General features: G+C 48.9%; 1 protein-coding gene across 23 annotated transcripts in view; it reads right to left on the bottom strand.

The window, feature by feature from the left end:
• The window catches only part of caska (calcium/calmodulin-dependent serine protein kinase a), a 59,290-nt gene extending 46,577 nt beyond the window's left edge, over positions 1–12,713 (bottom strand). For all 23 annotated transcript variants that reach the window (XM_061691215.1, XM_061691219.1, XM_061691216.1 and 20 more), the window contains exon 1: positions 11,976–12,713. In XM_061691215.1, coding sequence (XP_061547199.1) covers positions 11,976–12,034 — 59 coding nt within the window. In that variant the 5' untranslated portion in view covers positions 12,035–12,713. The remainder of the gene's footprint in view (positions 1–11,975) is intronic.
• Between the last annotated feature and the right edge of the window lie 4,320 nt (positions 12,714–17,033).

Genomic DNA, 17,033 nt, shown 5'->3' with positions numbered 1-17,033 from the left:
ACTCTGATAAGAGGGAAAGCCCCACTCACACAACACGGGATTTCCCCGCCTTTTCTGTCGAAGCGGCACAGAGAGGGAATGGGCGATGACGCAATTGCGCAATTGAATCAAGTCTACTTGACTGAAATGGAAATGGAGACTCAGGGCACTCCACACATTAATTATTTTGTCACTTTATGACCTTTCAAAATTACACGCCATGGTTATCTGAAAACAAGCAAAAAAAGAACTTCATTCATCTTCCGTCCCGCTTCTCCTCACGCGGGTCGCGGGCGTGCCGCAGCCTATCCCAGCTATCTTCGGGCGAGAGGCGGGGTACGCCCTGAACCGGCCGCCAGCCAATCGCAGGGCACATGGAAACAAACAACCATTCGCACTCACATTCACGGCTACGGCCAATTTAGAGTCTTCAATTAACCTACCGTGCATGTTTTTGGGATGTGGGAGGAAACCGGGGTACCCGGAGAAAAGCCACCCTGGCACGGGGAGAACATGCAAACTCCACACAGGCGGGGCCGGGATTTGAGCCCCGGTCCTCAGAACTGTAAGGCAGATGTGCTAACCAGTCGTTGACCGTGCCGCTAAAGAACTTCATAAAGAAGGTAAATAATGAAGAACTCTGTAGTCTTACAACTGTATACCTGCTTTTTGCACCCTCTTAAATTATATATCCAATGATGTCTAGTAAAGTCAGTCTAAGTGTAAAATAAAGAAATCTGTGACATTCGGGGGCTTATTTCAGGAGACTTTGGCTTCTCCCGCCCGGCTCGGCAAGCCTCGTTCGCTTGCGCCGCTCACCGTGCGGCCCCGCGTGTCGGCCATCTGTCGGACGGTGCGTCAACGCAGCCTCGATCGTACGCGCCCGTCGATGTTTTCCCCGCCGCCTTCTTTTCTCGCACCGGCTTTGTATTCGTTCCCACCTCTTTGGGTTGTTGTCAGAGGCAGCTGCACATTACCAAACATCCTTTCGGCGCACGGACACCAACTTGCAACCTGACACGCACGCACACGGTACAGATGAATGATTTAGAGGCGGAATATACCGTCGCTGTCCTTGCTGTCACAGATGCGGCAGCACAGCCACGCGAACGAGCTTTCTGCTTTTCCGCAGCGAATGTCAGCTGAAGGCAGTGGGTGCGATTCATTCAATTGTTAGCAACCCAGTTAACCACCACTTCGAAATGATTTCACTTCACAATAGTACTGTGGAAAACTACGAAAACCAAGCCGCAGTGAACGCACCAGTCCATACGGAGGTCCCGCCACTTACAAGTCCCCCAACCAAGTCAGGAGCGGCTGATTGCTCAATTTTTTGCTTTTTGTGGATTTCTGCTTCTAAAACATTGTTTTTATACCAGAATATGGGATGTTTATGTCCTTAAGCAAAAAATATATTTTTCCAGGTGGAAATGTAGCATTTTAATGACAAAACAAATTTGCTTTTCTGATATCGGCAATGAACTCGACTGACAATGGAAGTAGAAATATTAACTTGTAGTTGCATCATTAATAAATTAAAACTTCGAATCATATTTTGTTCCACTCATCTACGTAATGGTAAAATGGGTTTCTGATCGAAATAAGGACGTTCTTTGGTGGAGTTCTGCACGCCATTTCAAATGTCACCAACAAATGTCACCAGTCAGCAGATTAGTCACGATACAGTACCGAAAGCGAAAATTGCGATACTCGAAGACACGAACCTGTGTCGCTTTTGAAAGGGTAGAACCGCAACATGCCAAGGTTGCGCCTCCAATCCAGATCCAGATCCAGATCCAGATCCAGCCCTATGAGCTCACAGTGCTGCCAAACGTAACAAAGTTGACTTCCTCTTTTTTTTTTTTTTTTAAACTGTGGCTACCGCTAATGCTTGTCCGACTACGCGAGGTGGAAACATGGCTTCTGTAATACTACTAAGATCCCTGAAAATTGTGGGAGGGTCCACAATTATTTTTTTTTTTTTTTAGCGATCCGATCAATGACGTCATTGATCGGATCGCCGAATTACGACAAAGCCGATCAGCGCATCAGCATAAAATGCTAATTATCGGCTGATAACGATCAGATCGGTTGGAAAGTCTAATTTAAAACCATCATTTCGTACACTTTTTTCCCCAACTAATACTAATGCAATATTTTGCCAATCGTAATGATAAATGAAAATACCCCAGATTTGGAATCCATTAAAAAATGTTAAAACGCCCAAGGAATTTGTCTCCGATAGTTGGAGCCACTCTAGTACGACAACAAACAGCCACTATGACAAAATATACATTTAGGACCTAAAAACACGTAAGGAGAGTCATTGAGCAATGAAAGGGTACCGGCACTAATATGCTAATGCCGATACAATGACAACTGTGCAAATGACGCAGAGTCATCAGGCCATTTAAAGCAATTTAAAGTGACTAGTAGCGTGATAACTGCGATAGAATGACAATTGGGCAAATGATGCAGTGATTACTCAAGAACATAAATGGCAAAAAGTGGCAACATATCAATGGAATTGTAAGTCAGCCTTTTAAGAAGCGGTTGCAATGGCGTTTAGTTTTGGTGCGCGTTGTTCGATAGCGATGAAACGTTAGCAAATAAAGTTAGCCAACACACAAATCAATCAATACGGTTGTTTTGCCAGGCAATCTAGAGATTATGGGATGAGAGTTTATCATTGGTACATTACCCACTTTCAGAAGATTATAGCGCTCTTTTCCACGGCCGTGTTCTTTCCAATAAAACATCTGCGACATACAGTCGATGGTGCAGATACATTGCGAACGTAGCCGCAAGATGAAGAGGATCTTAACGGCTTGCGAGACGCGTCTTGGCGTTCAGGTCTAAATTAGAGCAATTCCAGAAAAAGATCTTCGCCATATGTATGAAAACCAGCGCGCTTCCGGGCTGCTTGCTACTCAATCGATCATCTCATATGAAAAGTCATCCCGTTCCTGAATTGGGGGAACAAGAGACTGTGTTCCCCTCACCCAAATATCGACGCTCACCTGTCGTACACGACACAATTGAAATCATCTTGCAATGTTGTTTTGTTTTTTGGGTCTGAGCCAGCCCCGCCCAACACAACACAGGAGGCGTTTCCAGTAAAGCGATAACCTGCCCACATGATCCCGCGGCACCAAGGGCTTCACGATCACAATCTTAATGCCGCCCGTCGGATTGGAGGCCTTCCCAAATGTGAATCAAAATGCCCAAAATAACACTTAACACACTTATTCCCAAATTTCAATGAGCTGACTACTTACTTTGCAGGTTTGAGTGCCCAACACAGAAGTCAACGGTAGTACACAAATAATGCAAATATGAAACATATAGCGTTCAGTTATCCTTCCCCACTTTGATTTCAGCGAGGGCAACCTCTGCCGCGCTCCGCCGGCCGCCATTGGCAATTATTTTCTTCACTTAATCAGCCTCACATCTCTAATGTGGCATATTTAGACCATATTTGATTGCATACGCTTTCGCTGTAGTCTAGATTTACAGCAGGTGTGTGGGTTTTTTTTTGGACTGCCTTACAGTTTCGAGGACCGGGGTTCAAATCCCGGCCCCGCCTTTGTGGAATTTTGCATGTTCTCCCCGTGCCTGCGTGGGGAGAACCCTTTTCTCCGGTTACTCTGGCACGACAGGTTGATTGAAGACTCTGTATTGCCCGTAGGTGTGAATGGGAGTGCGAATGGTTGTTTGTTTCTACGTGCCCAGCACGCCCGCAACCCGCGTGAGGAGAAGCCGTTACAGAAAATGGATGGATGGTTGTGTGGGCAGACACGGGTGGGCATGCGTGGCCAATCGGTGTATTCCGGTGACGTTTATCCGATCGGGGTTTACATTGCGATGCCACAGATCCGTTACACATCACATTTGTACATTTGTCAGAGGCCTGATTCTGATGTCAAAATATTTGATTGCATGCGTTCCTTCCTCTTCACGATGCCGCGACATATTCGAATTGTGATACTTAAGAGTATAAGAAATAAGAAAGAGTATATTATAAAAAGAGTCGATAAGGCAACTTTTGACACGGATGATGGGAAAGTCACAGCGAACCAAAAGTGGCTTCGGAGGAAGAGAGTTGAATGGTGCGAAAAAGTGAACTCTATTAGAACAATTCAGCAGCAGGCCTTCAAGGCTCCTGCCGCTGGCGACGGTTGTGAGAATGCTTGCGCTCCTTTCAACTTCAACTACGCTGCTTTTTTCATGCATTCGTGTGGGACCGACTCCACTTTTTATCACCCTTTGCATGCAAATACTCAATCGTAGTAAATAAATCTCCATGTTAGCAATATATATAATAAAAGAAAAGCTTCTTTTTTTGGTTTTTTTTTTTTTTTTTTAAACAGAAAACCTGCAAAATTGCTTCGTCGGCAATGCAACAGAAGACCCAGCAACTATCTGCCTGTACTTTTTTTTAAATTCAAGACCCACTTGCACTTTTACAAAGTCGGCCACAAATCCCGACTATCAAGCTGACAATTGAGGTGAACGTCTGATGCGGCGCTGTCCCGCAATTCAGGCAATCTGCGTTTCCACTCTCGCTGCAATATTGCTGGGGCGACTTCGGCCCGCGTTGTTACACAACCGCTTTCACAGGCAGCGTGGACGGGGCGATTTTTGGAACTGGAACTTATGTGAGCAAAATAATGAAATAATATCAATTCAGATCATTTTTACCCAGCAGATACTAACGTGAATACACTTACTGGACGCGACGCGACGCCAAATAATTCCAGTAAGACAATGAGTCAACGCCACAAGGTGGCAGTAACACTCGGCAAAAGTAATATCAGCCGTCTTGCAGTCTTCATGAGGGGGTTGACTTGAGTTACATTTTACAATGGTAAACCTTTCATCATACTTGCACGAAAGCTAAGAACACGAATGAAAACACAGTTTTATGGCGAAGGCCGCTTGGTGTCGCTCTCGTAATGTCCCGCTGAAAAGTACATGAGCTAGCCTTGCGGAATGTGGCGCACAAAGCAGAAAGCGACTGCAGTCTCCGTGTGTGGCTTGAAATGTTTGCAAACGGTTTCCAGAGCCCGGCTGGCATCTCAGCGTGCTGCAAAAGGAAATCTCTTCTCCCTGTGTCCTATATAGCGGCTCTCCGTTTCTTGGCAAGCCACTGCTCGGGACTGAAAAGGCCTCAGGTGAATGATGGCGGCAAGACCAAAGAAACACAAAAGCAACAGTAAGACTTGGAACATAAGGGGGGGGGGGGGGGGGGGGGGGGGGGGGAAGAAAAACAAAACAAAAAAAACCAACAGATGTTTAACTCATTCGTCTGCAAACGCATCTCCCACTAAAGCAAATTCTACACACACGGCATCTCTGTAGGTTTGTGTTTAAACATGCGCAAAATTGAACGGGAGGCAATTTATTACGAATACATGAACAGAGATGTATCCTTGTCAGTTAACGTGAAAGCTGCTGGGATGGAACGCTCGACTTCGCCATCGTGGAAAAGCGCCACGGCTCAAGTCGCGTGCACTTGGGTGCAAAGATTCCGACTCAAAACAGAACGTCCGTCTAATTACAAAAGCAGCACACGCTGACAAAGGTTGATGTTGACGTAGCGCAGCTGCTAGGAGCCTCTGCAAACAATTTTCGACGGCTAATTTCATCAATGATCAAACAAGATCACAATAGCAAATGTCGCTCAGCTGCCAAGCGGAACGCGCAAATCATTAACCAAGAATATGCATTGATTCAAACTAATCATCATTATTTTTCTTGCGTCAACCCTATGAAGTACTTTGGTCTAATGACAACCAATGTCCCCACACCAACAGTCTGCCAAACAAAAACATTACGAAACCTTTACCATCAATGCCCAGAAAAATGCATCCGTTCAAGCAGTTTCAGGAAACACAAATACAATTTTGGATGCGGGTTGTGATAACGATGGCCGATTGGATATTTGCAAACAGATCAACACACGTCCGGCAGGAGTCTTTAAAAGGGGAGCAGCTTGACTTTTAGTTTTACAGTTGACCGTTAACAATGTTCAAATGTTGCTTCAAACATCAACATTGCTTGTACACTTCCTACGTTTTTCTGTTTCTGAAGGCGAGAGTTTGAGCCTCGAACGAATGAATTCAATTTCCTATTGAAAAATGACTGAAGTCGGAACAACTTTGGATCTTCCACTGTCACTCCGTGGACGCGGTGTGTATTTGTTGCTCAGCGAGCGCGGCAAAGGTCCGGCAGGGGTGTTTGTTCCGGCTTGATGGGAGATCTTAGCGCACTGCAGTAAGTGTAATTGCGCGTGCCGGAACCAGCCTTTTCGCGCATTTTCTGCCACCCTCCGAACCCAAAGAGAGAGAGGTTTAGTCTTAGATTAGATGATACAAGATGCACACGCACGTGCAAAGAAGACCCCCGGAGGCAGCAGCACAACACGCGCGTCCCCCACAAGGCTCAGGACCCCATTCAGTCACAACACACTAGCCCAATATTTTCTTTCGGGGGGGGTTACGAAGCGCTTCTACTACATTTTAATAACTCCCATCTAGCTTGTCCTCAAACTGTATAAACAATGGCCAGCCCGCCTTCAGTCCTGGCGTCATCTGCATTTCTCTTTCTGCACTCATCACGCAAATTTCAGTCAGGCAAAGATGTTTTGGTTGCATTTCCTAGTGTGACATAAGTATTACGAAGAAGTGGACTTTTTGAACAAGCATTTTTGAGCAGATTTGTTATTCAGCAGACTCCGTCGTAACGTGGATTCATGACGAGGAGCGCAACGTTGAGTCACCAGCTGAAAAACATCTAAGAAAATCGAGCATTACTTGGGCTTGAGATTTGATACAAACTGATCCCCTCGTATCATTTCGTTTTCACGACTGACGAGTTTATAGCCTACGGAAAATGTAATATCATCGGAGGGACATTTGACAACATTTCGGAAGAATTCACGTTCCGTGTTGAAAAATATGTTTATCAGATAAGACGATGTCTCTCTGGAGGTTCTGGACTCGTCATGTGACGGCAGTAGTGGAGTGAGCAGATGAGCGAGTTGAGAGGAAACGAACAGCGCGTCTAACTCGTCGCACCCAACTAGTGAACTCCGTTTTACCTCAGTTGCGCCGAGGCGCGATTATTCAAACCATTTCAGGCAAATGACAGACTTCTTGATGATCAAAAGATTACTCATTATGCCCACCGCTAGTATTTATATACAAATATCAGATAGGAGTACCGTTGCAGTTGCACACTTCATGGCAAGTTATATTTGTGCGTCAAGCTCAGTACGGGAGCGTTCCCGAAACGCCATCGTCACGTAATTCTGGCGCATTTGTTGGTCAACTCCGTACAATTTTGGCTTAGAAACCTGGACTTTCTGGCTTTTTACGGCAGCATGCAAGTTTGGGCCAGCCGATGCCAAGCAAAGCTACGCCGCCGAGCTTCTGTACGACAGCGGCGACCGCAATTTGCCTTAAATGCAAAATACGTTCCGAATCCGCCCACTGGCCTGACTGAGGGCCTATATAGTATTTGATCGATATTTGATATTATTAGATTGATCTTTTAATTTCCGCCTACACAAACGATTGAATGAAAGTCTACAAGTCTCTCGACGCATAGAAATGTCAATCATTTGTTGATTGGAAAATGTATTTGTTACCGGGCCGCATTGAAAGAATGACCAATTTATCAAATTTATGTTGTATTGCGTTTTCGCCTGTCCAATGTGTTTTCTTTTGAAAATTGACCAATCGACACATCAAGACTACGCAGAAGTCTTCCGTTTCCGTCTCCCAGCCGACTCGCTCACGGCGGCGGCCGGGTTCAATCATTTCGTACGTTGCCGAATGAAGCAACACTAGACTGCACATGGCAGTCACGGGATACGTTACTAAAAATAAGGCCGCAAACTAGCAAAATGAGTAAAAAACAAACATGTTTGGAGCGCTTCTTTTCAAAAGGAAAAAGGCCACCTGAGGAGCCACAAGAAGAGGAAAGAAAAACAAAGCTTCTTTTATCACTTGTGCGTTATGGTGAGTTGCATTTTTCATGCATTTAACATTGGTTTTGAAGCCGGTCCAGTTCATTTATTTTTCCTGTCTCTATATATATATATATATATATATATATATATGCCATACCTTGACAGCCGCTCCGTGAAGAAAAAATGCCAACTCTAAACCGGTCCGCCGTGCAAAAAAAAAAGGTTGGGGAACACTGTGTTAGATGACTTTTGTGATTTTTGGGTCTGTCCCTATATATTGATTAGTGCATAAATGATGTATCATCATGCTATCGTTCCAATCTCTATTTACGCAGATGGTATATAATGACATTCAGGCCCCGTAAAGCCGACTCCTACGCCAGAAAGTTCGCAAACGAAGGGGAAATTTCTTGTCCTCCTGCAGGAGTCAATCATCCCGGTAGCAAAATCGTACATTAGCGGACGGCGCCGACTGTGAAATCTTGGCTCTTTCAGCAGAATGTGGAGATGGATGTTGGCCTCCCTCGTAATCACTTCCTGGATTTGTGGCTGGTGGCGTCCACATCGTGGCAACTGCATTCCAACTGAACCTGGATGGAATTATTGTCAATTTACGTAATCATCTTTTGAGACGAGGGAAGAAAGAGGAACTCGTCGGCCACACGCTGCCCTTTTGTTTCGGCGAATAACGGCCCGTCTCTTCGCGAGCCCGTCGAGCTAACGGCCCGCCTTCTTCCGCGGCAACCGCGACCTCTCCGGATGCCCTCGCTCGATCCGACCGCGACGCGATGCATCGTCCTTCCTAAATCGACTGGCCTCCTCCTTGTCGTCGTTGGTCTTCACATCTCTACTGACCTCCTCCTGCCCTGGTGACGTCCTTCGCTCGTGGCTGATATTTTTCGACTCAACTCTTGTTGATCAAGGAGAAGTCACGTCTGCCATATCTGGGTTAAGAATGGGCATATAAAGCCATTCGTTTATCGTTAAGAATTCTGATGACTGTGTGGAATTGATTGTCGCATTCATCGCATCTTGAAGCGAAGGAAGCAAAATGGAGCGCACTACTGGCCGCGACCAGCAGAGGAGCCGTTAGTTTTCGAGAGGACAACATGACGTCGGGTTGTGAGAAGTTGAGTTACATCCACGCAGACCTCAGCTATCACGCAACTACGGACATCAATAGTGTGGAAACATTTTTTCCAACACAAAAAGCTACATGTTCCCGGCACCCATCATCCGATTTTCCAAATTCTCGGTATGTTCTACCCACGCCTTTACAAAGTTGGCAATGTTGGTTTTCCCCACTGGGTACTCATAAAACTGGTGTACTACTTCACGTTGGCTGTAAACTCTCACGCTGCTTCAAAAGAACAAGTACAGAGTAGAGCCGAGGCAGGAGATTGAGCGCTTGACTCGTGCTGGAAGGCTAACAGGCTATAATTCACTTAAATTAGTAGGAGAACTCAGCTCGCATTCGAGTGTTTCAGCTGGCCCGTGTCGGCTCTGGCGCCGCACACGTCCAAAACGTCCTACACGAAAGGCACGGCTGCCCTCGTCCCTCTAGCTCCCCGCACGCGCGTTTTCGGGCTCGGACGGGCTCGTCCGGCATCTGGACACCCGCACGCGGCCACCCGGGCTTTGAGTGACCGACGACCAGTTTTGCGCACCCGAAGCAGGGCACCGTCAGCGTGACGCTGGCTTCGAGTGGGAACAGACTCCGGTCCTCGGTTGTGTACGAAAACAAAGCGAGCGTCTCCCTCGACAGTCCTTTGTTCCTCGGCCGCCGGGTGGAACGCTGCGATATCGGCCGCTACTTCCCCCCCGGTGCGCCGCGGGTTCTGAAGCTTATTTCGCAAAACAAAAAGGCTGAGCTCAACGGACGCGAAAGGGGATAAATGCCCGGAGAGGGTGGGCCGTCAAAAAATAAACACAGCTGTTTAGAAGCGCTTCGGGTTATTAGGCGGCGGCACGGCAGCGAGGGAACGTTTCCGCTTAATTGCACGCACAAGTCGAAGAATACCGCAGCAGTGTAGTTCGCGACAATAACTCGGAATTAGAAGCAGTCCTGATTTACTAATGCGAGGAACAATTTAAGATGTGATATTGTTACATTCTGACTGCAAAAGCTCACATTTCCAATTGTATTACAATGACATAGATGATACGGCGTCCACTGACACAAACCGTAACTACGATGTGGTTTGCCGTGAACATGGGTGGGACTCCCTGGCGTCCAAAGACAATTCAATAGGGTTTGTCTCGATAATATGGCGTCTCCGTCATTAAATAAGCAAAATAATTGCCGACGGCGGCCGGCGCTCCAGCTCCCCGCGACTCAGAACAGGAGAAAGAAAATAAAGAAATCGACGAATTCGGCGTTGCCGCCGCCCCGTCTTGACTCTTCTGTAGTTGCCAACGTAAAATGTGGGTGTTCCGTGAACGCAAACTTCGGAACATATCGGATGGTCAGAAAAATCGGATACGGTAAACTGGAGGCCGGCGACTCCCGAGCGGCGTGCTCGTGTGCTGCAGGAAAACATTCAAAAAAAGCTTTCAACTCGTGTGACAATTGTTTTTGGAAGAAAAAGCATTCAATGGACTGCGTGGACTGCACTTTAGCTACACCATCGGTGCCCAAAAATCGCTTTACAAAGCATCGCATTCACCCGCTCACACACACACACACCAACGGGCGACTGCTGCCCACTGGGAGCAAATCAGGGTTCAGCGTGTCGCCCGAGGACACTTGGACACGCGGACACTCCCAGCCGGGATTCGAACCGGCTACCCTTCGGTCACCGGACGACCCGCTCTACCGATCGGAGCTCTGCGGTTTTTTTTCAATTATTAATAGTCACGGAGGACGACAACTGATATTTGGAGCCAATATTCATTTGCAAGATAAAGAGAAAATATTGCCATCAGAATGGTCAACAATCCAAACTCTGACAAAACTGTCGTGGTGAAGAAGGATTCGCCATTTAGCGGTCGGTCTCCGATCCCGCCCTCGCCCGTGTCGCCGGCCGGCTCCGGCGAAAGGCCAACCTCGCCGCGGACGGCAAAACGCGGCGCCGACGGCTGGCTCGGGTCGTCTCGGCTCGCCTGCACGTTCGGCGCCTTGTCGTGTTTCTGCACTACGAGTCGAAACGTGCGTGAGTTTTGCGTTTATACGTGGGGATGGGAGGGCTGAGTTCTTGTATATTTCTTGCTCTTTTCATTGGCTGTTTTTCATCTCTGTAAAGTAGTTTGTGCTGCATTTTAACGTATGAAACGTAGCATGTAAATATACTCGATTTGAAACAATGCTCTCTGCCAGCCACGTATAGTGACAATCATCACGACGGCGTCCTCTTCCACTTGGCGGTTGAAGGCACATTCATCAACCCGTCTTTCCACTCTTTGTTTGGTGGGCAAATCTTCGATTTGGCTCAATAAAGGTTGGGAAAGTGCGCCGTAGGCCTTCGTAGGCCTTCGTAGGCCTTCGGTCGCCATGGGGCGCGCCGGCCAAGCCTCCGACAGCCGACACAAGTCAAGAAACGAAACTTCCCACTTTGCAACCACGTCCCGCCTCCGCGCACCTGGGAAGGCGGAGAATCGCCTTCCCTGCTGCCTCCCTTCTGTTGATGCACTACAGAAAATGCGTCAATTGCAGCGTGAAAGTTCGGAAAAAAGAGAAAAGGATGCGCACACATTCCAAGTGGTCGAGAGCAACCGGGAGTTCGTGAACCGTCACTCCCAAACCAGGACCAGGTGTGTGTGTGTGTGTGTGTGTGTGTGTGTGTGTGTGTTTAAAACGTGCAGAAAGTTCCCAACTGGGACCACGTTGCGCACCGGGGCAGTCGCAATGGAGCCCCAACAAATTGGGAATGCGCCAAGTGTTCTGCGTCTCCACCCGTGCCGCGGCAGCCGTACAGGCGAGTTCAAAGGTCGACTCGACACAGGAGGGATTCGGGCTCGTCCACGGCAGGCAGGCAGCACAATGGCGCCACGCTACAATAGGAGGCCAAATGGAAACACTTACTTGCCGATCACCTCGCACAGCTCGTACACGTCCTCGAAGAGAACGTCGTCGTCCGCCATAGTCCCCGTGCGAATCCCGAGAACGCGCCGAAGGGCCGCGACCGGGTGCCCGTAATTCCCGGTTAGCGTCGTCCGCGGCGGCTCCCCCGACAATTCCGCTGCGTCGTCGTCGGTAATCCCGGAGCGCGAGCCCACCAGTCGCAGTTCCCCCGATGCCGCACTCCGGCGTGGCGAGGCCAGGAGAGCGACCCTCGTAGCCCCCACCTTGCCGGCTGTCGGCGTCCGCTTGACTCGAATTGGCGTCCGGGCGGCTTCACATCCCGAGAAGCCGCCGTCTGACGACCGAGCGTCGGTCCTACGTCTCGCCGAGCTCGAGTTGTTGTCGGGGACCGATCCGGACTCCACGAGCTTGTCGCGCAAAACCACTTCAGCGCACTTTTCGGGCTTGGTGTTTTCTCGCCCGCATCGCGTCGACCGCTTTCGTTCCGATCCGGAACGCCGAGCTCCGCCCACCGCGAAACTGCTCCCCGCCGTCTCCCATGTTGGCTCAAGGAGGATTCCCAGAATTCCTTGAGGCGAGAGCCAACATGGCGGCGGCACGGCTCGGGCGAGCCGCAGTTTCCTCGGGACTTTCTGATGATCATGACGATGAGGATTTTTTTCATCGAGTGCAAACAATATCACCGTTCGAAAAAAGAAAACAGAAAAGTCTTCCTCTTCTTTTGACTGCCGTGATTTATAATCGTAATAAGAATCAACTTATTTGTGAATGGAATATTTCACACAAAGATTGCAAAGAGCTTCGGTGCGAAAGACCACCGAAAAAAAAGACCAATAACGTTACAACAAAAGGAAGACTTCTTAGCTTATAATTAAATACCTGCTCGATTTGCGCGAGCTTCTGGAACATATTTTGCAGCCCATTTATGAACCTCGGCCCGTTTAAGTTAAGCCGAGCCGAGCCGAGCCGAGCCGAGCCGGTGACTTCTTGCTCGAGTTTATTAACGTAGCTTCCGCCGTCGAACGGAAGAGAGTTGAATTGTTCTGCCTGTCACTCTACGTCGCTGACAAAGATGAGCACAAATCTATTGTTCAGGAAGAAATAATCATTTCCAGCCAAATGAAGTGCGAATAGCTCTGTTTGCATTTCTCGCAGCACCCTCACCGGGAAGACTTCTGGGATCTCGACCGAGAAAGTTGCAGCACAGAAAGTACCGTGGCGTTTCCAAAGTCGACCTCTGTCTCCAAATATAGGTTTGATTGTGTTCGAGAGATGTAGATAGAATGCTCAGATAGAATCGAAGATGTTTTGAAATACAGTCGAACGCGCTGCCGTCTCATGTTTGATGGGCTCTGGCGGCTTCATACGTGATTGGCGAATTCAAATAGGAATAAACGACAACGAAGCCGCTTGTGAAGCCGAGATGATAAGCTTGATATTTCGGTCACATATTGAAAAAAAAGGACAGGGCTCGTTAGGGATAGTATCGTTAAATGTATGTTTTTTTTTTCTTTTTTTCATTTCTTCATTTGAGGAGCAACTTTCTAATTTTGACGAGCTTAATCGCACAGGGGCCCGAAGCAAGGGTTCTTATTCAACGATAAATGTACGACAGTCATATAATGGGGGACTTGAAGCCATCGAATATATTATATATATATATATATATATATATATATATATATATATATATTCTCCCGCAATGACCTCCGACACACCCACCGCGCGCACCCGGCCCGTTTGCGCGTAACCCTAACAGCTGGCGAGGCGTCTGCAGGTGGGTAGAATTCCCAGAAAATGGACTTTTCCTGAGACATGGGAAGGCATTTTCCTTTTCGGGCGACTTTCAAGGAACGTGTTTTTGTTATTCTCTCTTGCCGTACTGCGCTTTGCCGTGATGTCGTCGAAGGCCCAGCTGTTGCTCAGCGTTGCCCAGCAACGTCACTTCAACGGATTTGACCACCGACGCTGAGATCAAATCCGAACAAAATGATTCCAAATGTAACACGCCATCGCGCCGTTAAGATGAGGCGCTTTCAGACAAACTCCCGCATTTGAAACGAACATTTCATGCCGCTCACAGCTCGTGCGTGAACATGAATGAATGAATACGACGTGATACGTCAATGCGGCACGGCGGACGAGGACGAGTCAAAACGGGCAGTGCGGCGTCTCGCCTTCCCGGGGCGCGAGACCGACTCACTCCGGCCGCTGGAGCGCGCAAGAGGAAACCCGCTTCGGTCTCGGGCGGAATACGCGCAAGGCCACGTACGAGAGGGGACGCCCGCATTTGAGGGTGACTGACTCCGCCCACATTTGAGAGTGACTCCGCCCAAAAGTGCGCAGAAGACGATCGACTTCAAGTGGACGCTGCGCGGCTTTTGTGACTTACGACGTAGTCCATTGTGCATTCATTTCGAACAGGCATGAACATCATCTTCACTTAAGCAGCTAGCACGTTGTGATATTTTGGGACATTTGATTGATGGCTGTGCATTTATGAGCGTAGACCAGCTGACGACGAAGAATCGTGGCACTACGACGAGTGTTCGATTTGTTCTAAACTAAACTCAAATGAAGAGCGACTTCATCTGGCCGGTTTGGGTAGGTGCCCCATTTTACTCTTATGCCGCACTTTCCACCCTTTCCACCTTCTTGACTCAAACGTTTGGAACTTACAGATCGTCCCATGGTTGGATTCCCTACTGGCCATATGTCACGCGGTAATGTACCGCTCGGCTTGCGTTATGGTTGCTCTATTTGTCACCTTCATAATAAACAAGGCCCACTTGCAACAACACTCCTAATTAACAGGGACGTTATGTCGGTGAGGTTCATGTCACCGACAGGGGCGCTTTCTGATGGTGGTGGCATTCTCTGGCGGGGCACTCCCACGTTGAAATGTAAATCACGGTCGGCGTTCCGTCACGCTCGGGAGCAGTTAACCTCACATATACGAACTACGGCAGTGGAGAAGAAGGCACAATCACAATTCAAGCCATTTACGCCTTTGTTCTCAATCACTGCAGCTTTTCCCACCGGGAAGGAGCGTCACGGTGAAATGTATATAGACACTGGAATCTCCTGTAGGCCTATATCGTGTGTTTTTAGGACGCCCCCACTCCTTCAAGTCCAAAGATCCTCTTTCACGGCGCTACCCCGGTAAGAGCCCATTTGGCTTAGGAATCGCAGGAATCGGGACATCAGAGAAAATCTTAGTACTCCCAGAAATCCCAAACAAAGTGTTTCTCGGATGCTGCATTGAGTGACGGCTTCCCGTCCGTAACGCTTTCCCCCGCGAGTCGCCCTTTCCCGCCTCCAGAGGTGAATCGGTGCAGACCAGAGAGGCGCATCTTGCCGTTGCTTAATAACATCCTCTGCCTCTTTTGGTTTTGGGAGTACTCCGTACGCTTTGCCCCGTGGCAGAGTTTAGAGCAAAGGTTGCTCCATTTTCCACGCGGAGAGTGAAGCGTACCGCCCCGAGAGGCTGTACGATGGCCTTTGCGTGTGGAACGCGTCCTCTTTTCGGCAGGGGACCTGCTATTCTTCACCCTGCAGTCACTTGGTCTCAAACGCGCACACGCCCGCCCGCTCAATTTCTCACGCGTTCCAACATGTGCACTCACCAGCCACAACCTTCGGGACCAGCAAAGGTTGGACACAACCGTGGCGTGCCGTGGAATACTTGACAGCGCATAAAGTACAACGATTCACATTTGGCAGAATGACCGTATGACGACCGCAATGACCTCGTGTGAATATTTGGACAGTCCTTGTTCATGATATTGCACTTACGTGCGTGAAAGAGGGGGCGCGGTGGCGGAGGGGGGGGGGTGTGGTTGTTAGTCGCGACCGCGGGCCCGGGTGGCAGTTGCATTTCACAGCCTGGTGGTCGACGGCGTTTTTAGCCTCGTGGTTGTCGTCGGTCATGTCCCGTTGCGCTTTCCATGGGGAAAAGGGGGCAAAAAAGTGAGCGTCCGGACTGAGACGGGTTCTTCACGATTCCACTGTCTTTTCGCAGCGGTCCGCCAGCGTCGGTCGGCGAGGTAGTAGACTGTATGTCGGACGAAGAGATTCGAGTCTTCGTCTAATTACAAGCCATTTGAATTGTCTCAATTGTGCTTCGCTGCGACGCACGAAGACGCTTTGTTCGATATTTATTTGCGGACGTCTGCCTACTATTCAATTTAGTCTTTTATAAGCTCGTGTGAGCCGGTGACATTTGGAGCATGACGGCAAATACTACTTGTAGATAGAAGTCAATAAACCGCAGTCAATTATACGTGCAGTGAGCCACTCTTCTGCTCGCAGGTTCCTCCTGTCCTTCGCAGTACAACTGATGAACCAATGTGTGCGGCACCAGGTCAGGAGGCTCTCCGCGGTGGATCCGGAAACGTTCGTCACGGGGGAGCCGGGCTCGGCGTCGTTTCCCGAGGAAGCGCGGTCTTCGACGCGTCGGACCGGGTGAGGTCCGGCGCGACGTGCGCTCTGAGGAACTCGAAGCCTTCCGCCCTTTCAAAGTCCTCTCTATGGATATGGAGGGCCATGTGCTCAGTGCTTTTGGAGTTCCTGAAGTGCGGGACCATCTCCTTTGTCTCGGCCGTGTCCAGGTCCAGGTCGTTGATTTCCAACCGTGTAGGAATCGCAACGTAGGAGGACGATTCTCACGCGTGAGGGGAGCGGTCTGCCGATGCGGTTAATTGGGTGAGGATTTTGCTCCGTGCGCGCTGAACACATCTGCACAGCCTCCGTGCAATGAACAACACTGCGAATGTCTACACGTGAGATTTGAGCCATAAGCCTCCCCGCACCTTGTCCGCAGTGGCATCGGAGTCCATTTCGTTTGTGTGGTTAACACCGATTGCCTCCTGCGCGTCTTCCCCTGGAAGGGAGCGGCTGGTAAACATAAAGACACCTGCGAGTCATCATCCTGACTGAGCGGACCGTTGGCTCTTCTGGTGCTGGCGACGGAGCAGAAATCAATCCCCGTTAACATGAATGTGCTCGATGGACTTCACACGCCGAAAAGAGGGAATCCTTTGGTTAGCAGCGGGGCTG

The sequence above is a fragment of the Phycodurus eques genome, chromosome 12 (assembly GCF_024500275.1).
Source record: "Phycodurus eques isolate BA_2022a chromosome 12, UOR_Pequ_1.1, whole genome shotgun sequence".
NCBI lineage: Eukaryota > Metazoa > Chordata > Actinopteri > Syngnathiformes > Syngnathidae > Phycodurus > Phycodurus eques.
The sequence above is the reverse complement of the archived record's forward strand: the minus strand, read 5'-3'. Positions and strand labels throughout refer to the sequence as shown.